General features: G+C 39.5%; 1 protein-coding gene across 1 annotated transcript; it reads right to left on the bottom strand.

Annotated features, from left to right (window-relative positions):
• Nucleotides 1–32: 32 nt before the first annotated feature.
• Nucleotides 33–22,564, bottom strand: ap4b1 (adaptor related protein complex 4 subunit beta 1). Its single transcript, XM_006808638.3, has 14 exons — nt 22,464–22,564; nt 22,165–22,282; nt 19,005–19,229; nt 18,795–18,925; nt 18,491–18,638; nt 16,891–17,176; nt 15,032–15,130; nt 13,311–13,422; nt 12,492–12,575; nt 12,257–12,360; nt 9,570–9,777; nt 9,146–9,460; nt 2,256–2,408; nt 33–1,028 (listed from the first exon to the last, which is right to left on the bottom strand). Exons 2-14 carry the CDS (start codon nt 22,275–22,277, stop codon nt 529–531), a joined length of 2,478 nt encoding a protein of 825 aa, XP_006808701.2. The 5' UTR covers nt 22,278–22,282; nt 22,464–22,564; the 3' UTR covers nt 33–528.
• Between the last annotated feature and the right edge of the window lie 638 nt (nt 22,565–23,202).

The following is a 23,202-nucleotide window of genomic DNA, read 5'->3' as shown; positions in this document are numbered from 1 at the left end:
TTGTTAACACAAAAGCAAGACAGATACACAGGTTTCCTTTATTTTATAAGTTCTTGGTCATTTTTAAATTATTTTCTATTTCTCTTGCATTTGCTCATCAGTCAACTAACATTTTAAAAATCATATCAAACACAATCTAGCATCAAATAAACTACAATAATAAAGCAGCACACCGTGGGTAGGTAAGATAACATCATCACTGTGTGTGTTTGTAGGTAAACAGTATTTATCAGCTGCTTTTGGTGCATTGGGACTGATCCACAATAGTGGCCATAAGGCCAAACATAGCCTGAACTGGGCTTTAAAAAAATCCTCTGAGTTTACCATACAACCTTTTGGTAGTTTTCTCTTAAAAAGGGGGTAGTAACTGTCCGTTGCTTGTACTTTCCTGTTTTATTAGAATAACAATGCTTCATAAAGTTGGACCAGTTTTGAATGTGTTTACTCCTTCAACATGCTGTTAGGCCCAGGCGGTGTGACAAATAAATGAATTTGGAAAGATGTAGATCAAAGGGGAAAAGTCTATTTTTAATCTTTCTTTGAGGACAGTGTGTTCAGTACAGTGATAAGGATTGTGAGAAACTGTCTCAGAGCATCATCATCTTTTGGTTGCTGATTGAGAATCACTTTTATTCCCTCCTCCTCTTCCTGTCCGTCTTCGCTCACCCTCAGCCTGTCAGCTGTTGCATCCATTTCCTTTCTCACCAGTTGGTCTTCTTTACCCTCTGCTCCAGCTCCACTGTCAGCTGTGCCTTTTTTTACTCCTGCTTTCTGATTGGCTTCTCCAGTACATAGCAGCTCCCCCAGTATGAGCGTAGTGTTGGGTGCGTCCATGGAGTGGGAGCGCTGGGTGTGTGTGTACAGGTAGACCCTCCAGGGCAGCATATGCTGTGGCGTGAACGCCAGCGTCTGGATATTGACCAGCTGCATGGCAGCTTGGAGGCTTTGGGGAGAACAGTGAAGTACTGCTGGACACCGGACACATTCTTCTATCCACGCACAGTCAACCTCCTCTATTTTCTCAGCACCTTGTCACAACAAAACAAGAAGTCACAACGATAGCTTTTAAATGTGGAGAAACACTGTAAAAACTGTGGGTAAAAGACCTGCAACTGACAAATAGAGTCTATCTCATCTCATCATCATCTCATCTAAATGTCAAATGTTCATGAAACAAGAGAAATCATAAATTTTAAAATTATTTTATTTTCTAAATCTATGTGCTGGAGACCTTATTACTCACTCAGAGTCAAGAAAGAAAAAAAGAAGAAGCTGTCTGACTCTGACATTTAAAGCCATCTGAAGCCGGAGGTTTTCTCTCACACACAATACTTGTGGTGAGGTCACTGCAGATGATCACCATATGATAAAAAGGTAAATGGATAATAATAAATGATAACCATTATTATTACAAGTTCATCATTGCTCATGCTGTAATGTGCAAACAGTATTTAACTATAATTTTCAATAATGGTTTAAATATCCTGGCTATTTTCTCAAGAAACTAATTGTCATCTAAATGTACAGAAAACAAACAAACCACATTCATATTTGAAAGCTGTATCAATAAATTCATTCTTCTTACATGAGTAAAACAAGCATTTTCCATCATGAATCTATGCACTCATTATTCATACCTTTTTTTGCAGTTTTTATCCACTTTAAAGTTAATTGTGTTGTGTTTAGTGCTGACGTGGGACAGTTTCCCAATTTCATTGTACCATCATGCCAAGTATGACTGTGCAATGACAATAAAGAGTTATGATCTTTCATGTTATTCGATAACCCATACTGATGAACCAGAACGTTTTTGTTTGGTATAATTAGGTACAGTTAGGTATAATTAAGTGCTTTTACAGCCAAAAGTTTCAGTTTTGTTGTCTTATTTCCCTTTTAACTGAGGGCAGTGTTCTCATGGGAATATCTTAACTATCTGAGCTACAATACATCCTGACACATTCTAACATGCAGTGTAGGTTTCAGACCTTTATATATACACAGTTGTGAGCCTTTCAAACATCAATTTGCCACAGCTTGACACTAATCAAATCTAAAGTATATCAGATTTGTAATTGAGTATATACACATTACTTTGGCGGAATTGGTATATTCCACTGATGGAGATTTCACACTCTTGTTAAAGATTTTTAGGAGGCCTACATGCTCCTTTTAACCACATTTGCTATCGAATAAAGGGGAAGCTTTAGCTATGAATCTCTGACTTTAGTTTTCAATATAACCTTCCATTTCATTACCGCGTTCAGTATGCAAAGCCTGTCGCTGCAGCCACAGGTGCTCAAAGTCCTCTGGGCTGACAGCTGGGGAGAGGGACAAACTGAGAGGGGCTGCGATGCTGGAAGCCAGGACATTAGTGGAGGAGTCTGAACACCGCATGGCATTGTCTGATTCTAGAGAGGACATACAGAGACAAAGTGAGAGGAAGAAGGGGAGGATGAGGTTAAAAAACAACCAAACAAAAAACAACAGGGCTTTCTGAGAGAAAGGAGTGGGAAGGTTTTAAGTATTCTAGTAACACAACATTCTCAGACTCTCTCTCTCTCTCACACACACACACACACACCACAATAAAGCATTTGCAATAACTGGCAATCACTCATTCACATCACTGTGGGGGAATTTTGGCCACTCCTTTTTGTAGGATTGTTTTAATTCCACCACCCTGCAGGGTTTTCCAGCATGAACAGCATGTTTAAGGTTATGCCAAAGCATCTCAATAGGATTAAAATCTAGACTTTGACTAGGTCTCTCCAAATCCTTCATTGTTTGTGTTTTTTTGTAGGGGTTTTTAGAGCCATTCAGGAGGTGCTCAAGTGCACTTGGGTTATGCAGGTTTTGGGATAAGTGGGTTACGTGCATATACGAATTTCTGGACTTTTGGCTTGCTTCCTGGACCACTTCAGGGCTTCATGGTTCCATCAGTTATAACTTCATTAAAAAAAAACAAAAAACAAAAGGTATAACACGTCATCCAAGTCTCATTAGCCTACAGAATATTTTCCCCAAAGCTAAAAAAATAAATAAATAAATTGTTTGTTTGGTTTTTTTTAAAAAAAAAAGCAGCTCATCATACAACAATAACGACAGGTGAGGGTTTTCTCTGTATGCGTTGTATTATTGTAGGGTGTAGCTAAGCCTTACTGATCTTGGATGAAGACCCCGTGCTGTAAGTGTAAAAGGGTCAAGGCGATGAGGGAAAGTAACAAAAAGTGTCCGGGTCGGAAAAAGGAGACAAGGAGGCAAAAGAGACGGACAAGCCGCTATCACCATTTAAGGAAACAAACAAAACTCAAGCATTGGTCAATAAATTAAAAAGTAAGTCCAAAAAAAAATAAAAATAAAAAGAGCAGCTCCCTAGCTGCAACCGAGCAGCTCCCTAGCTGCAACCGAGCAGCTCCCTAGCTGCAACCGAGCAGCTCCCTAGCTGCAACCGAGCAGCTCCCTAGCTGCAACCGAGCAGCTCCCTAGCTGCAACCGAGCAGCTCCCTAGCTGCAACCGAGCAGCTCCCTAGCTGCAACCGAGCAGCTCCCTAGCTGCAACCGAGCAGCTCCCTAGCTGCAACCGAGCAGCTCCCTAGCTGCAACCGAGCAGCTCCCTAGCTGCAACCGAGCAGCTCCCTAGCTGCAACCACACAAATGGCACTCCGGCCCAGAGCGCACCTTTATCTGGGCTTAAATACTTTTAATTACTGATGTGAGTCAGCTGTGTAAAAGAGAAAGGTGGCGCCTCAGGCAAAAGAGATTGTAAGACACGCCCACACAGGGACCTTCAAGAGGAGGCCCTGCTAGGGCCGTAACAGTTGCTTATGAGTATTATCTGATTGATGGAACATTCTGTCTAATATTGTGGGGTCTTTACCTAATATTGTTGTGAACTGGTGCAAAAAGGAACAAAATGGAATTGAAACATGAATCTGAAGTGTCACAGCAAAGTTTTACACTAAATATGTGGGAAAGAGGTGCAACCTACAGTATGGAACACATCTCTAATACACTGCTCCAATTTTGTAATACCACTATAATTTTCAATTTTGGTTTAAGAACAAGACTTGAAATTGCTGCCGTTCCTTTCATGCAGGACACATAAATTTTCCATTAGGTGAGGACATTTCCTTCTAGCAGAAAAACTGCGAAAATATCAGCAACTGAACCCAAATGACAATGTGTTGTTAAATAACCTTGATAACCTCCTGCAGACAGATTAGTCATGTTGTGTTTTGTGAGGCAGTGAAAGCAGAGTGCATGGCAACACTGCGCTGCAATGCAGTGCTCCATTAGAAACGTGCATACACATAACTTTTTGGTGACAGTATAAAAACTGTGAAAGTTAAATATGAATGTTTAAAGTAAATTAAGTTAACAGATAAAGATGGTGTCATGGACTCTTTAATATTTAGTGCAGTTTTTAGGTTTTATTTGTTGTCCTTCCTACTTACAGACATGTTAGACTACCTACCCCACAACTAATAACCATCATGACTTATGAGCATCTCCAAAGTGAGATCTGTGTGGCTTTACACTCATGTATAGCACTTACTTGTTTAAATACTCAAAGTGATCAGTTACCCCAGCATAGAAAGAGGATTTGTCATGGGAAATAATGTGTACTGTTTTGGTCAACAATACAGGCAGAAATAGGTCCAGCTCTCAACTCAAGGGAAATGCTGCGGTGGGGCAATAAGATAGCTATGCATAAACAAACGCCCACAAAGCTCAATAAACTGATGCAACATGGTTAAGTAATACGAGAGACTAATACAAATAACACAGAAAATGATTATTATAAAGGTTATTACTGGTAAAAGGCAATTCCAGAAGCTAGTGAGTCTACTTAGTTTTTCACAAGACTTTATGCGACTGTACTAATTTGTCTAGTGGGCTTTGAGCCAGTGTGAGGTAGCATAATGTAAGCAGCATCAGCAGACTATTTAAGTTTCTATTTAATACTTTATTTCTGGCATCTCCATTCTACCATAAAACCAACCAACCAACCTGGTAGGCAAAAATTCCACTTGCTTTATACAGGACTTTACACACACCTGAACCTCGTTAGTCTCTACCACTGGAAAAAAATAGGTCAGACCAAACAATGCAATTCTAAACAAAGAACAGGAATATGATCATGCATGAAATTGACAAACTCATTTACTCAGCTAAATGGTCTGAGAAGTAAAACACTGCATACAATACAACTCAAAGGCTACTTTAAAGAAAATAAATAATACTATACAAAATGAAAAGCCCTTCACTTGGTTACACCCAGTGATGCAATCAATGACCTCATGACCCTATATAAACAGGAAGTACTGGGGCGGCCCTTCCCACACACCTGGGCTGTATCCCAATTCAGGGTCTGCAGCCTTAAAGGCCGCATTTTAAGGCCAATTACGTCACAGCGACACGACAAAGGCTGTCCCAATTCAAAGGCTGCTCGAAATGCGGCCCTCAAATGCGTCCTTCATTTCACTGAATTTTAAGGATGTGGCAGTGTAGACTTTGTGGCCCAACATATCCCAGAATGCATAGCACGGCGGTGGGTGTGGATAATTTTGTTGGGAAAAAAAGGCGGAAGAGGGGCGCCCGAAGAGTAAACTTTTAAAAGTAAGTACTGAATATTATGTTACTTATTTATGTGCAAATGTTTAATAACGAAGAACATTAAAACATTACTGTTGGCCACATGTCGGCAACGTTATGTGAAATTAGCGATGTTTGTAGTAACTTGGTTTTAAACCCTTTACTTTAAAATATATGCCGTTCAATAGTTGATGTTAATCTTACAGAGAATGTGATGATTTTATGGATATTTAAAGTAAGCACTGAGACAAATTTAGTAATGCCAACATATTAAAAGAACAATATTTGTCTCTCATATATATAAAACAGTTATATATACAGTGTCAAAGAAACCTGTCTTTGAGTGAAGATTTAAGGTGACAGGAAATATAAATAATATAAATAAATGCAGCTTGAATTTTTACTGAAGCTCAGTATTTGAAACAGAGTTCATTCACTGCTGTAATAACTAATAATGATTGAAATTATAACTTTAATATTGGCCATATTATATTTACATTACCAAAGTGAGATGACTTTAGTCTCATGAACAACATTAGCTAATTGTTATTTACTAGCTAATCTTAAATGACTGTTCAGTACACAAGTGAAGCCCAATAATCATGATTTCACTGTCCCGTGGTCTCAGCCTCAGATACTTATCAAATCAAAGCTCATGTAGAAACAAACAAACAAATGAACAAAAGATTTTGTCCTTCATTTCTGTCAAACAAAGCTGTATGAAACGTTTCCAGCTGTTAGTGTCATGGTTGCTAGGCAACCTGGGCAGCGCGACTGAGGCTAGACCGTCCCATTTCACAAGCCTCTCACTTCCGGCCTTAGCGGTCTTTGAGTACACGGCCCTTGTGGACCGTTAAGACTGCGTACTTTAAGGTTGCAGACCCTGAATTGGGATACAGCCCTGGTTTAGATATAGTACCTGAATAAATGGACAAATGTGGTAAGTATAACCAAAGTAACATAAAGAAACATAATTTACTGGACATTTGCCTGTGAACAGAAGAAAATTCAAATGACCTGATGGTTAGTAGTATTTGCTTTAAAAAAACATATGGATTGATATAATGAATGTAACTACTGCTACCACAAACAAACCCGGGATAGTGTGTTAAGCAAAGTTACACCAGCAATGTCTAAAATAAAGCATTATGGTTGACTGTATAATAACAAGGAAATAAATTATCCATATGGTTAAGGGACAAGTGGTAAATGAGTTCATGCCTAATCACTTTGTCACATCCAGTGATGCTATTTCATTATTTATTATGAGACATTAAGTCACAGTTACTAGATAAAGCCTCTCTCTATTTTTTTTTTTAAACCTTTAGTACATCACATACAATGCTTTTATGTATACTTGCACTCTTCAATATAAATACAACACTGCTGCTGTGTCGTAAAATCTTTTTATGATGCTTTTGTCATTGAGTTGTTGTGGACTTTGCTTTGAAAAGCACACTTCATTCAGGAAAAAATAAAAATAAAATAACATTTAAAAAAAAAAGAAGAAAAATATAAAGACAGGAGATGCCAACACTATACAGTTGGCCATAAAGTGAATTAGCTAAGCCAACAAACACCCAAGAATTTCACTCAAAGTTAGCCTGCACAGCAAAATTTACCAAACAAAAGCAACGTGTGTGTGTGTGTGTGTGTGTGTGTGTGCATCTAGATATAAAACTAAGTTAAACCCTCTGAATGAAAGAGCTTATGATCATACAGAGTCACTAACCTTGACTCATGCAATAAGTAAAGCTATACTCCCACACCCAGTGACTATGGCTATGAGCTCGACTTTCCTGTGATCAAAATGTGAACTTAGACGGATATATGTGTGCTTTGATTGTGGTTGATTGGGCTCACAAGCTTGTCGTGGTCTTTGAATGTTTCCCTTGTTAGTGAGAGAATATTCTTCTATTGGTTTAGTGCACCTCTTCCCCAACTATGACATCAGATGGCTTCAAACTGTTCCTCACTCTGCCCTCACATTTTTACATATTAAATGCCATGGAACAGCATAAGGAGGAATGTCCTAAACTTTGACAGTAAAACATTAAACCCACATAATCACACTAAGCACAGGCGTGGAAAATCCTGTCAGATTTGTTTAGAGAAAATTTTAATTAGAACAATTTAAAAGAAAGAGAGTGAAGAATCGTAAATGGAAAGTTGTGTGGTTGAGAATCTGCAGGTGGCCATACAGAATCCAAGGCTTCTGTAAAAGTAAGATTTATTTTCCAGCAGTGGGGAGAAGAATGTTTTAGCCACAACATGTAAAAACACTGCCCCACAGTAAAACAAACATATGGGAGTTTGAAAGACATCATCCAGAACAACATTCCTGACAAGCCAGAAACCAACCAACCTTCAAGAACTACACCATCGCTCATTTGGACAAAGTATTAGCCCCCGACTCATTTCAAACATTTAATTAGGCAGAAACTCATCCTGTTGCTAAAAAGTGTCACAGGTGACTAATTTAAAAGTATAGAATATCCGAACAGTGTATGCTCTGCTTTATTGGCTTTCCTCCAACATCAACTTCAGGTAGTGGGCATGCTGAAAGGTTGATACGACTCCTTTTACCCTCAAAAGGGAGTTCTTGTTGCTCCGCAAAGATAACACAAGCAAACAATTCACATCTACTTTGTTTTTGTAACCCCACCCTGCAGAGTCCAGACACTAGCAGTGTGCTTCTGTGAATGGAATACCTGTCAGCTGGATAGGAACAAATCTTTATACCGATTTAAAATATCCACAGTCCTGGTGGATGAATCTTAAGGACCTAATGATGGTAATTCTTCAGGACTAAAATGTTAAGTTTTACAGAGCTTAGCCTTGTTTATTTGAGGGTTGTCCCAAATGTCCAACAGTGACAAGATGATTTGGAAATATCTGCTTGGAAGCAAGTCAGGTTTGCTAAACGATTTATGTTGTGTACACGGAAGCCTTTGCATCTTCTACAACCCTCACTGCTTCACCTGAGTGAAGTAATCGTGTCCTTTACTATGTAGATCTAAAGCAGGCACACAGCCACACAAACACCAAACAAACAGAACTGAATTTAAAAATGTAGACGATCTATTAAGTGTAAAAGAAAGAAAATGTAAGACAATTAAAACATTTCAGAGTCATTATTATGCCTCAGAAAAAGTTCATAAAAGAAACCCAACTTCATTATAAGCTGTTAGCATTTTTAAATCCTATTTTCTATGCAAGAGGTGACACAGTAAACTCAACTGAAGGGAATATTTGAACAGAACGAATTTGTATAAGTAAATTCTTTGGTTTAAATATATGCTGGTCTCTGTCAGCGAGTCTTCCTGATGGTGAATTAGCATGAACATTATAAGGAAGTAATTTTAATAGTTTGTTTTTAAGACTCCATTGGATTTTTATTTTAGAACAGGCATTTTGTTTAAATGTGAAAAACATTTGCGCTGTGCACAGCACAGCCAAGGCTTGCCACTGACTATTTAGTCAGTGGCAAGCCTTCAAAATTCAGCCAATCAGATTTTCAAAGCAGAAGGATTTCTGTGTCATGACTCACCTGAATGAACCTCCTCAATGTGACTACAGCTCAGTGTGTCTGATAGGTCGGCATTTGGCTTGGGGCTATAGGTCACGTGTTCGGGGCTTCCCCTGCTGTTTGACTCGGCCTCTACAGCACCCTGGCTCAGAGGCTCCAACGTGTTAAAGCAGCGTGCCCACTGGCTGACAGGCTTGGCGGGACGCCCAATCAGAACACCCAGAGAGGGATCTGACCTCCGACCTTGAAGGACCTCGCGTGTCTTTTCTATCCCACAATGAAGCAGGCGATAGTAGAGAAGAGCCTGATCACGCACGCACATGTCTGTCTCCTCCTCTGGAAAACACAAGGGCATCAAAAATGATCTATTTTATTATGAGATCATAATAAAATAGATCATTTTTGATGTCTGTATACACATATGTGCACACACATAAACACAAACCTATGCAGTAGTGCAGCAGTCTTCCCAGCATGTCTTGTGTCTCAGCAGGCCGACACAGGAAAAGTCTCATGGTGGCTGTCAGCAGCTCCATCTTGATTCCCAGAGAAGCCTCGCTTCTCACTCTATCGATGAGCACTTCCAAAGTGTAGGGGGCACTGGAAATTCGCTCCCCATACACACCCAGCAACCAGAGCAAAGCCTGCCTGCCCTAGTGAAGGAGGCAGTGGAATATTTAGATCTAAATCTAGTCAACAGAAGTGGGTTCACTGTCGTCCAATATAACTACCAAGAAATGCTTGGTAGTATAATTACCCAGTGCCAAGCTTGTTTTTATCTCCTCAAAAGTCAGTTCTACTCCAAAGTACAGTTCTGAAATATATCTGCATTTCTACTTCATGCATTTATTACACCCCCAACTCCAAACGAATGCGTACAGTCATTATAATGGGGGAAACTATACAGAAAAAAGTTCTTGTACTGGGCTGCTGTAGAATACTGCCAAGTTTGCCATTATAAACTTGGCAGTTTATGATAGTCGCCATAGGTGACTATCTCACTTCATTTGCCACCCCTTGATATTTCAGCGGTCTAAAACAAAGTTTCAAGGATTTTTTTCTATACATCAGTGTGAATAAGAGAGCAGCCGAAAGCAGCGCAGTGAGAGCAGATATTTTCAATCTGATTATCTCAGCTACATGGTTCTGGCATTAAGCACATGGGACAGGTAATGAAAAGAAAAGCAGGTTTTCAGGGGGAAGGAGAGGTAAAATAGCTTGTTTCAGACAAATGAATTTAGTGCCCTGCTAACAAGGATTAGTTTTAACTGTGAATCATATACAACTACCAGAAACCAGAGTTGCAGAATAACAATAGGAACTCATTAGGATATATCTACTTTAATGGGGGAAACTTAGCATGAAAAGAAACCTGGCATCAATTCAAATACTTTGGAGGCAATCACTGACCAGAATATCACGTAATTTGTTCCCATTTCTTCACTTTAAACTATGCTTCATAAATTGTGTTTAAAGATAAGATAGCTTGATTAGCATAAAATTATATGAAACAAAGAAGTTGTTGGCCTAAAAACTAGCTACAACAGATGAACAGTATCTGAATGTCAAGACATACGTAGAAGTGCAGCAGATCTGACCAGACATAGGACCTGAGAGATGCATCTGGGCTTTTGACTGATCCATTAATTGTTGATTCATTCAGAAAGTCCTTTATAAGGAAAGTAAAGAGGAAGAAAAGGCTGAAGAACAAACTGCACAATAATGAGACTGACAATCAGTGGCAACAGGTCTTATTGTGGCTGCTCCATAACCAACAGCCGTGGCAGGCTAAACGTGGGTACTGAAGACGCGCATCAGTAAACAAATAAAATGCACTTCTGAGCTGTTTGTTCTACTTATTTAACCATTACACTGTCCAAACCACAAGTCAGTACATGGGATCCAAAAAAACCCAAATGCACAGACTCCACAAACAAATACAACTGTTGCACCAATTATTACACCAAACTGCAGCAACAAATTGTGTATCAAACTGCAGTCGACTGAAAGTTTCACCTTATGCTCACCCTACCTTTCTGCTAATCAAACAATATGTGAGGTGAACAGGTGGGTGCAACCACCATTGTTGCCTAATACGCACCCCATGAGTCACGCCCCACAACTGTGCACCAAAACACGTGCTTTCGCATTCTAAACCAACGCACTTGTGACCCAAAAGGAAAAACTCACACACGGCAAGTGAAATTTGAAATGTATGATTGAAATCATTTTCAAAATGCGCAGAGAAGATTAGGAGAGAGATACAACAGTGAGAGTCTACAGCTGTAAAGCACAATGGAGGTTTGTGACTACATTTGAGCCAACGATGTTGGAAATCTTGTCAGAACCGATGGACTTATGAAGACAGAACATTACCGTCAGATTTAGAGCCATCGTGTAATAGCATCTGATTGGCAACAGATTCATTTTTCGGCACGACAGTGATCCCAAACACAATGCCAGTGCAGCAAAAAACATACCTGAATAGAAAAACACGTCTGGGTCTCCCCAGAGCCCAGACCTTAACATTACTGAAGTAGAGAACAGCCAACATCAAAGAAGAGCTTTAAATGTTCTTAAAGAAGCCTGGAGAACTATTCCTGAAGACTCATGTTGAAGAATAAAGCTGATTACACGAAATATTGACTTTCAGGCTCCTTAGAATTGTACAAACCCCGTTTTTACCTTATTTACTATATTTCTGTGTTTGTTTGCACGTTTCAATAAAGCGCTGAAGCTAGTTCGCTGTTTTCTACCAAAATATGAAAGGACTAAGAGTGGCTCATGAACTTTGCACAGTGCTCTATACCCCATATAAGAGGAAACAGAAAATGAAATAAATTATTAATGGATGCTTTGGATTATGTTCACCAACTTGACCATAACTGAAATATATCGTTACAACAGACGGAAATAACCTTGCAAAATTATGAAAGTAAATTTAAATTTCAGCATATAAAATAAAATACCATGATAATGCCCTGTAGAATAAAAAAAGTTTCTGTTAAGTATATTTCTGATAATACTTTTGCCAATTTGTATTTTCAAAACAGGACATCTACAGCACATACTCATTTATGGCATGATATTGTTTTTTCTTGCACTCAGTATATAGGTATGGCAGGATCTAACCTGGATATCCTGCAGTGTTTCCTCGCAGCCTTCCAGTGCAAGGCACACAGTGTCGCTACACTGGGGACACACCCAGACCAGGTCACGCATTGTCTGCACCACCGCTGAGAAGGGCAGCAGGAGAGTAGAGAGACAAAAAGTGTGGTGAAAGAGTAAAAAAACAGCTCTGACAGCATGAAGCTGTTTGTGTGTATACTGTACTGTATGTGGGAGGTTGTGGAACTGATGTTTTTACCAGAAGTGATATGATCCTGTTTGAGTCCAAGCAGCCCAGTGAGGATTTGTAGACATCTGTCGCTGTAGCTGCGTCCAATACGACCTGCATACAATAAAGGCAAACACAGGGCGTTAGAGTGACTGATCAAACACATTGAGCATGTTCTACACAGAAAATGCAGCACGCTATGTATTCTTATCCTTAATAAAAGGGATGTGTTGTTTTTTTGCTTATCATTATTTACTTATTGTCAGACAAATGGGTTAACATTTTGCATTTCAGGAAGGTTGAAAACAAATGAATGTAGAAACTCCATTTGGAAAGAGTGTGTCTACTGGTGTGTAAGATTAACATTAACATCAGCAATTTAAATTTGAAATGAAAAGCAGTTACATTTAGAGAAAAAAATCCTTTAATTTGTAGTTCATAACACAATAGGTCTGGGTAGTGGAACCACAGAGCTGGAATGGTCTTGGTCCCAAACTTTGGTGCTTATAGCGAGATAAAATGTTTTCTATTCAATTGTTTCAATTTCAACATATACTTCACACATACAGGTTCGGGAACACAGCAAAAACATGAAGTACATGAATGAACATGAATAAATATAAACCAGCCTTCATTTAATACAGTATGAACAGAGTAAGACAAAACATTTGAATATCAGGATGTGTTACTAAATCCACGTTATTTACAATCTAGTGCTCCTAATCACTACACCCTCATTAATACAGCAGTCTCTACCTGAAAAAAAAAAACTACAACAGTACACACAACAGAGCCTGAGTGTCAAATTACATAATACTGGCACACAGCAGCATGTGTGAACATGTTTACCTATTGCTGAGATTGCAGCCTGGGCAGTGTCAGTGTTGACATCAGTGCAGTATCCTTTCAGCTCATCCAGTATCATTGCTACGTTCTCGTCATTCACCAGCTCTACCAGCACCTGCAACACACAGCAGCTGAAGCTATAGTACTGTCAAAGGATCGCCTCCAGCTGCTAACACTCGGTACTAACTGTGGACTTGTGAAAAGCTAAAAATCCAACTCTTGGGGCTTGCTCTAAGATTAAGCTAATCCTTTTGGATATTAACATGTCCAAAGTTAGGAGTATGGCATGGACTTTCACTATGAAGCTTCAAAATGCAGTCCCAAAAACTAAAGGCTAACATCAAAGTGGCTATGGCCATCTTTTATTTACTGTCTATGCCAAAGTATATACATGAAAGCAGTGTCATGGAGCATCCTGACCAAAAGGAGGAAATACAAACTTATCAAAGCACCTGAAAGATGTTTCCACATCTGTACAAAGAATTCATGCTAAGGGGGTTTCAGGTGCTTGTTAAACTTGGCAGCTGTGAACCAGTTGGGATCAAACTCCACCCCTCCAGCTATCTGTTACAAAAGGTTTAATTACTTTGTCGGGGTGTGGAGTTAGCTCACAGTTTGGGTAAAATGGAGATGGACAGATTAGCATTGTACCGTTGACAAGGTGAGCATTGTATAATGGTACTGAGGAGGCAAATGACCCAGAAGGTAAACCTCTCAACCACGTCTACATTGAAAATCTCACCTATGAATATGAGCACTAATTAGTGATAAAAATGTTGAGTTTGAATAGGAACTCAAATACAGTTGTTCCTCATTAGGTTTGTAACTGCCTGAGGAACTGAGATAAGCAGAAAACTAGAGGGAGCTTGTAGATGGGGGTGCTCTGAAAAGAGTCCGTTGAGGCTGTTTGAGCATCCTGGGTGCCTTCAATTGGAGTTTTTTCAGGCATAACCAACTGGGATAAGATGCAGAACATGTAGAGACTCAGCATCTCACTTGTCAGGATCTCCCAGGAAGAGATGGTAAGTGGCTCTTATATAGCCATTTATGTAACTTGCCTCATTCACACAAACACTGTTTGCTATCAAAAGTGCATTTTACCGATGGATGCATCAAAACCTGGGGTTAGGATCTCACCCAGGGACGTTTGGGTAAGAGCTGGAGCTGCCAGGGATCAAACCTCCCATCTTCTGATTAATAGATGCCCCACTTTACCTCCTGAGCTACAGCCACCCAGGATGGAAAATGATCCTGTGTAAAGGAAATTCTAACTACCCTGTTTAGCCAGCTGCAATCTGACTCTGTGCACAACAAATGGATGAATGAATGGATAATGGAAATAGTGGAGTGGAGTGAACGTCTGCCATCATGCTGCAAGATCAGTTGACCACTAAGTGAAACTGAGAGAATCTATTCAAGCAGGACTTACTGAGGCAACCTCAGGGTTAACTTTCAGTGTTCTGCAGCATCTATAATGTCTGGAGTCTGCATTTATTTAATCTCATGTTTTTCTAAGACATAAAGTTTCCTTTTCCTTTGTAAAAAGCAAGAAGTTGGTCCACCAACACAAAATTATGTTCTATGTTTACTGGTTAGTTTTACAAAATAAGTATTAGGACTTTGGATTATTACAGCTAAAGTTTTCTTGTTTCAAAAAGCATATCATCATATAAACACAAAAACTGAAGATGAAAAATTCAAAGGATAAGCAAAACTGGCATCACCTGCATCTTCCTTTCTTTGATGTAGGCAGGCTCAGCATAGCCACAGAAGAAACGCTTGTAGTGTGTCCCCAGCAGGCCAGGGACAGAGCGCAGCAACAACTGCAAGCAGACAGACATATCTTTTTTTCTCAGCATGACATGTACACATGAATCCATCTGAACGTAAAAGTAATGAAAAAATGAATCAGATGCGGTGAATCTGAACTGTTGCTGCTCCCTCTGGGGACTAAAAAAGACACACATCCACATGCCAATGATTCAGTAAGTGATTAAGCTTTTCCACAAAGACAGAGTTATCCAGTCAGATGTCATATTAATTTGTACAATTTCTTACACTTTAACTTAATACCGAAAATTTAGTATTTTGGTCTAGACAACCCAAAATGTGATGTCCACACCAGGTCCTAGGAGGTTTCCTCAAAGTAGCCACTACTTGCAATTTACCTAATAATTTTTAATAATTTTCCAAGCAGCTTCTGACTGCCTTCTGGAATAAGGAATAAGGAATATCTTACATTATTGAATTTAATTCTGTTATATTTATGCAGTGCCAATTTACAACAATTTGTACCAATGTGAATAGGGTCATTCTGGTCTCTGGTCTGATGACAAGTCTCTTTGTGATAAGGTGAACTGATTTGAATGTGTGGTTCCCACTATGGAGCTATCAGGGTTTCTAGTGACAATGTTGAGGGAAACACTTTAACCAGCAGGGCACTGTTTGTTTTCCAGCATGACCAAAAGCCAGTGTGGGGAGTAACGAATACATACAATACCATTACGTATTTAAAATACAAAATATGAGTAACTGTATTCCTTTACAGTTACCATTTTAAAAGGTGGTATTCAGAATACAGTTACTTTGTTGAAAATAATGGATTGCACGGCGGTATTTTGCTGTTTCATAAGGCTATGAACTCTATATTTTTGGTGTCCATGCCGGTGGAAACCCAAACAAAACACGCATTAAGAGGCTCTCATGTCTCTATCTCAATGTCATCTCTATTTGCGGCCCGCATAATGGCGTGAAGAAATATTTAAAAAAAATATTCACAAAAATGATTTAATAAGAAGGCAAGAGGCAGAGTGTTACAGGCATAGCCCTAAAGAATGTAGCCTCATGGGCAGTGTAGTCCGTGCTGCAGGGAGAATTGACTGTCATACCTGTTATGTGTCTGTGAGTGCCAGGGAGGGAGAAAAAGGAGAGTTGAAAAGTAAGAGATGTCACCGACCAGAAACGGGAGATGGAAGCATGTAAATATATATATATATATATATATATATATATATATATATATATATACATACACAAAGTTGACACAGACGGCAAAGCTAGTTTTCGGCTACGAGCCCGACACAGAACTCAACGTATTAGTCAGAGGTCTCTTTACAGTTTTATGCCTTTACGGTTCGGATCTGTTTTATATTCACGTGGAATAGTTTTCTATACAACATCGCTGCAAAAAGTGCAGCCTTACCTAATGTCCATCCTACTGTTACTCATTTTATATTAAGATTTAAAAATCTAGTTGGCATTGGTATGGTGAATAACCTTCAGTAAAAGTAATAAATCACAGCAATAGTACATTCATGTAGTTGTAAAAGCATGATAATATATTAAGTAATCCAAAGTATTCAGAATACGTTACTCTCATCGAGTAATGTAACGGAATATGTTACAAAATACATTTTCTTCCCAACACTGCCAAAAGCACACCTCCAGCCTCCTGTGAGGGCTGGTTGTCATTCTGAGCTTTTCAGAATGACAACCTCATGAGGCTGGCGGAGAAAATGAAGCTGTTATTGAAGCAAGTTCTGGCTGCACAGTCCACTCACATGTTTAAATTAGTTGCACTGACCTGTATGTGGCAGACGGCAGCAAACCTCATCTCTCTGGACCCACTCCCACAGGCTGCAAGCAGGGGTCCACTGACTCGTTCCAGGGCCGCCAGACTGATGGCGGGCAGGTTGGAGGAGACGCTCAGGAAGAGGCTAAGGGTGGCAGCCATGACAGGGGGGTGGGGGCTTACAAGGAATGAGTCCAGCAGGGACAGGATGTCAAAGAGCTCGTCTTCTGACTGGGGCCTGTAGCGCTGAAGAACTCTCAGCACCTCACACTGACCCCAAATGTCACACTCCTTAAGCCTAGGAGGAAAGACAGACTTTTTTTTCTAACCGTGTCTTTATTTATTGTGAACATAGCACTGTACAAATCCACTAAGCCAGTTGTTCCCAAACTTTTTTTGCTGGGCCCCCCTTTGTTTTATATAAAAATGTTTGCGCCAAGTCTTGTTTGTTTGTTTTTTTCCCTTTTCACACCGCGCCCCCCCTGCAATGGCTCTGCGCCCCCCACACTTTGGGAAGGTCTGAACTAAGCGTAACAAAACAAGTAGCTAAACTTACATAAACTACAAACTACACATACTGCCTTTATCCACATAACACCATAAAGGAAAGGGAAAAAAACAAAACAAAAACAGGAAGGACAGACAGACTGTAATATGTGAGCCACAGCTGCTCAGCTCAAACATGAGTATTACTTTTCAGCCAAAACACAGGATCAGTTTGAAACTGATAATGTGATGTGCATTCATCATAGTTTACGAACTCATTTTGCCACTGAGAAATCAGTTTCAAATACAGTTTCTATGTTAGGACAAAATATAATCTTGATGTTAGGTGATGGAATAAAATGTGATTTTATAAGCGTGATTATTTAGGGTCAGTTCCTGGGCAAGTTCTTACATCTCACCAGTGCCAGTAGTGGAAATTTGCTGTCACTGACAAAAATGAATAAAACATAAAATAGCACATACGGCTGAGGAAAGTCACCTGGACGTTGCCAGCGTTATGCTATGCTACAATAGTTAAACATGCAGGGAAATATATTTATGTGCACATCTGCTCTTCCTGTCTATAATGCTGGTTTAGACAGAAGTCTAACAGGAAGCTATTTGGCTCTGCTGATATGATTAGCTATCTGTAGAAGGCTGGATGATAGCCACACACACAGACAGTCCTGCAGATTAAGGCTCTCATTAGACGAAAAATGAATTCAATTCCAGTAAGAAGACAGAATGCCTTTTTTCCATTAACTGAGTAGATGAAGAGGAGAATGTAAAAACATTAGAAACAAATTAATGGCTTTCTTCAACCCTCTCCTTCTTTACCCCCCCCCCCCCCCCCCTCTTTTTTTTTTAACTTCTTCCTGTGATGGGATTCTTTTTCTTCTGGTGAAATTTCACAGTTTTCTAGATGTGTCACCATCCACCACTTCAGCTACCTACTTTGCCTAAAGGTAAAACAGTAGGGTACTCCCCTAAAAACATCACATTGAAATTAATCAAAGACCTAATGCAGTTCAGCACTAACAGTAAAATAAACTGCATGCCAGAGCATCCTTATTTTGACAGATTTCATGTATCCACATTTCATCTGATGTTTTAACTGTGGACCAACCTGTTGAGCAGGTGGTGGGTAATGGGTTTGTTAATAGCGACACCACCCTCCTCCTTCAGGATCTCCTCCAAAGCTCGGAGGCAATTCACCATCACCACGGGGTCCGGGTCCCTCAGGAGGCTGTAAAGTTCATTCACCACTGCTGCATCTGGAAAGAATCACAAACAAGAGGTTTCTGTACATGACGCTGATGTATCAGCAAGTGAAACACACCTGCTGATACATCAATAGTGATGGGATTGACTTTCTTCTTTCTTGCAAGAGAAGAAGAGAACTGTGTTAACAGGATAAAAAAAATCCCCACCTATCTCAGAGCTAGGTTGGAGGTTGTGCAATTTGGCCCAGCCGAGTACAGCCACACGTCGTACGCAGGCTGCTCTGTCTCTCAGTCCTGCTGTTAGAGGCTGCTCCACATACTCCACCAGGCTGGGTAACCTGGCACACAGACACATTCAAAACCAGTCATGAGTGGATGTGGCAGCTTACACTGAGGTACCTGTATACAGCAGTTCACCTGAGGTTGGTCATGTTCCTGAGGGCTAGACTGCGAACCATTGGGTTTGGATCCTGGCAGTCCTTCCTCAGAGTGTTGATGACCAGCAGGGACAACTCCGGGTTTAAAGTGGCGTAGGAACACAGGAAGACATAAACCAATTTCTTTTGGACTACATCTACTGTGGCACAGGCTTTCACCATCTCACTGAACAGGCCAGACACATCTACCCCTTGTGACATAGTCCTGAAATGGAAGGGGGAGTAGAAGGGGGACAGATAAACAAGAAGAAAGACAAAAGCGGGAATGAATAAGGAGGGGACAGTCAGAGTTGAAATAGAGAAAGAAAGATTAAAGGAAAATGAAAAATGGGGAAAGAGAACAAAGAAAGAGACACATGGAACAAGAGGAAATGATAGGACACAGGAAAACCTTTTAACATCACATTTAACAAACATTTCATTAAGATATTCTTCTTACTAACAAAACTTTGTCAGTGCCCAGATATTTCAAAAACATGTGAATGCAGAGAAGAATATTTCTGCAGGCTTCTTGAAAGAGATCCAAAGCTCTCCTTTGGAAGCTGGTTGTCTTTTGTTCTGCTCTCTATCAAGATGATCCCCCACTGCTTCAATAATATTCACGTCTGGGCTCTAGGGAAGCAAGTGCTCCATTGTGTGTTTTTCTCTATAGGTTTGTTTTTACTGCATTGGTACTCTGTTTGGAATCTTTGCCGTGCTGACAAACAAATCCACTGCCAATCAGATGCTTTCCAGATGGTATTGCACAGTAGATTAAATCTGACAGTACTTTTCTGTCTTCATAATTCCATCAGTTCTGGCATGCTCCCCAACACACTGGCTGAAATGCAACCCCAAACCACGACAGAGCCTCCACCATGTTTTCAGATACCATTCAACTGCGGTAGACAGTATTTCTTAAGCCTGCCACTTCTGCTTTTGTCCTCGGTTTCTTTAGGGACAGCCTGCACACCACTTTGAGATAGCTTTAGGCTAATAGTTTTAACCTCATTAGAGCAAAAATACTATTTCATGTCTTTAAAACTCTATTACTGTTGGCATTTCTGTAAATTTAACAAACAAATTGGAACAAATTATGTATTTTTGCAACAGGCTGCTAGTAAAAAAGAGCCTAAAGAATACAAAGAATACAAAGCACAAACTAGGTCTTTGCTACTAAGTTGTCTGTTATGTGTAGACACAATGATTTATCCCTTCAGTTAGGCATCTTTTTATGCTTTAATGCTTCCTTCATAAGTTAGTGATAAGAAATATATATAATATAAAACAAACAACAAACATCCCTCTGAAAACAGTGAGGTACACGGACTGGACTGGAAATGAGTAAAGAGGAAGTTGAGGTCTAAAAAAACAAGTCAGAAAGCCTTGTGAAATATTGTTTAAAAAACATACAAGAAAGTCTGGGTGCCTGAAAGCAAAATATAAAGAAATGAGGGGTGGCTCAAGCCTTTGCACAGTACTGTATATCTTCATATAGTGACCTAATTTTCTTTTTAATGTTGCCCAGTGTTTAATATCAACATTCATTATTGGAACAGAATAAGTCCACTTTAAACCTTCAGCTTACGTCTTTCCTTGAAATGATCTACTGCTTCGTAGTGAAAACAGCATGATAAACCCCCAGTCAGCAGTGATGTTAGTGCTATGTCACTGGTCCTGGTTGGTCTTAAGCCATTGAAACAAAGGGGAGTATTAGTCAAAACAACAGAGTGTTACTACTGAGGGGTACGATTGGTACCTAGGGGCTGTATAATGCTTATATGTTCACTTTCCTTTCCAATATTATTTATATAAAAGGCGAATGGAACTTTGGGGTCTTAACAATGAAGCCAATGTAAAAAAGAGCCCTGTTTTCCTGGGTCCATCTCCTGACAGCCTTCCATTTTGATGTTTCTCGTGTATTTTTCATGATCCTTAAATTGTATTTGAATAACTAGAATCCATACTTTTAGTTTTATGTGTTTGTTTAATGTTGCCTAACTTTCCAGATTGTTTATGATATGTAGTCTACACCAGTGTTTCACAAAGTGATTACAGTTTTAACGCATCTGTTAACACAAGGGATGTTGAATTAAGTAGCTTGCTGTTTTTTTCTGTTGTTTCAACACTTCAGCTCTCTTTCCTTCAAAGACACAGCAAAGAGCGAGACTTTAAAAACACACAAAAATGAATCATAGTGAATCGAGCCACATGTGGGACTGTTCAATTGGGCGTAAAATGAATTTCATCAATCTGAGCTTCCACAATAAATAAGCAAAAATGTTAACAATGCTGACAACAATTTGCAACCATTTTCACTGTGATTATCTCATTTTCTTCTTATTCACAGTTAGATGCTTATGACTCGTTGTCAGCAGTTGGAAGAATGTACTGAGACAAGTGTGCAAGACTGTATCTCAATTTGTTAAACATCATTACTGAGAATGTTTGTTCACATAGCTTCTTCTGAGCATTTCTCCTCATGTGTGGAAAGTTTCAAAGATGAGTAACTGGGCTGCCTTGTGGACAACAAACACTCTTAAAATCCTCATCATGAAATGACTAAGTGTTTTTTGCAATTTTGTGAGAATATCGACAAAGCTCCTGGTTGTGTACAGCTTGGTAAAAAGTCCTTGCTGCTTTTGCAGATGTCTGTTCTTGTTCTGCATCAGTCAAGTTCTTAAACCATCATCCTTAACCATAACCATAGCAACCTGCTCTCCATCAGCTAAGCACACAGCATTACCTCTGATTTTAATAAATAACTTCTGAATAGAATACTGAATAGAAGTCAATGTCTAATAAAAGACTGCCAAACTCGTATTTCTCATAAACATGGAATCCAGCACATTTACAATGAAGCTGATTTCCTTGTGCACACATATCCACGTAAATCTACAACAATAGCAGTCATCTTCAGAACCAACAAAGCTGTATTGTAATTTCCCAGAAAAATGATGTCACTCTTTCATATTTCCAGTTAGCTGCTAGCTAACACCTGCTTTTTCAGTGACAATTAACTTAAATTGCATGGGGAATGGGTTGGGGTGGTAAGCAGGTTCCCAAAAGCAAATTTGTGCCCGGCCCCGTTTGACAGATGAATGCGACCTTGTAGGCAAACCGCAGCGCCTGGGGGCTGAGCAGAGGGATGAAATGAGTACCTGATCACTTTGAGGATGGTGTTCCTGTACCGCAGCGGGTCTGACTGGACGTTGGGGTTGGACAGAGCTCTCCTCAGCTCCCTCACCGTCTCCTCCCCGCCCAGATAAGGCATGGTGGCTAAGAGACACAAAAAACATCATTCTGCTTGTCAGTAACAAGCAGGTCCAACTGCACCTCTGGCTAGTGTTTTGATAACACAGCCGGTGACCCAGCGTTCAGCCGGTGAGATAAAACGCAAAGCTTTTATATGACACAGCAACCCAGTAACACACGAACTTGTTCATTTTAAAAGCGTTACCGTTTAGCACTTTGAAGGACGAAGTTCATCCGTAACAACACAACAAAAATGACTAGAATAATTATTCCCTCTACACATCCGCATTTCTTCTTCAGTGTTGTTTTTCTCGTTTTAATCCCACGCTGCTCTCTGCTGGCTGGCGTGAGTATAGCACGACAAAGGCAATACACCCTATCTGATACTTTGTTTATATTTCGGTGGAAAATGTTGCACTTTACTCCATTTACTCCATCTGCCAGTGGTTGTTAGTAGTGTGTATATGGAACGCCAGGACTGCCATAATGAATTAATTAAATACACCATTAAATAATTAATTAAATGTGGCAATAATTAATTAAAATCGGAAATAATTAATTACATAAATATTTATGACACATGTAATTAATTAATTATTGCCACATTTAATTAATTATTTAATGGTGTATTTAATTAATTCATTATGGCAGTCCTGGCGTTCCATAGTCTGGGACCATACAGTCCTTTTCTACTCTTGGCTGATAATCAGACTTTTTATAACATAAGAATAAACTCAAATAATTATGACAAGACTGCTATAATCAAAAGAAAATTTTTTTTTTAATCATGCACATGAATGTTGGTCCATATGCAAATGTGGAAAGTCAGAAGCTAGAAGAGTAGCAGCAAGAGTTCAGTTCCTTTACATTAAACATTAAATTGTAGTTTTCCTATTGAAACTGATATATCCCATGATGATGATGCTCAAAGTTGGTTATGGAAA

Source organism: Neolamprologus brichardi, chromosome 20, assembly GCF_056152115.1.
Source record: "Neolamprologus brichardi isolate AB-2024 chromosome 20, ASM5615211v1, whole genome shotgun sequence".
In the NCBI taxonomy this organism is placed as follows: domain Eukaryota; kingdom Metazoa; phylum Chordata; class Actinopteri; order Cichliformes; family Cichlidae; genus Neolamprologus; species Neolamprologus brichardi.
Note: the sequence above shows the minus strand (reverse complement) of the source record. Positions and strands in the feature narration are given on the sequence as shown.

Bases quoted from the DNA above. Each gene is read 5' to 3' on its own strand.
- ap4b1 (XM_006808638.3), bottom strand. From the start codon at position 22,277: ATGCCTTATCTGGGCGGGGAGGAGACGGTGAGGGAGCTGAGGAGAGCT. The intron at 9,778-12,256 runs GTTAGATCCTGC...CTCCTTCACTAG, and splicing joins AAACACTGCAGGATATCCAG to GGCAGGCAGGCTTTGCTCTG. The intron at 1,029-2,255 runs GTAATGAAATGG...TGTTGTGACAAG, and splicing joins GGCTTTGCATACTGAACGCG to GTGCTGAGAAAATAGAGGAG.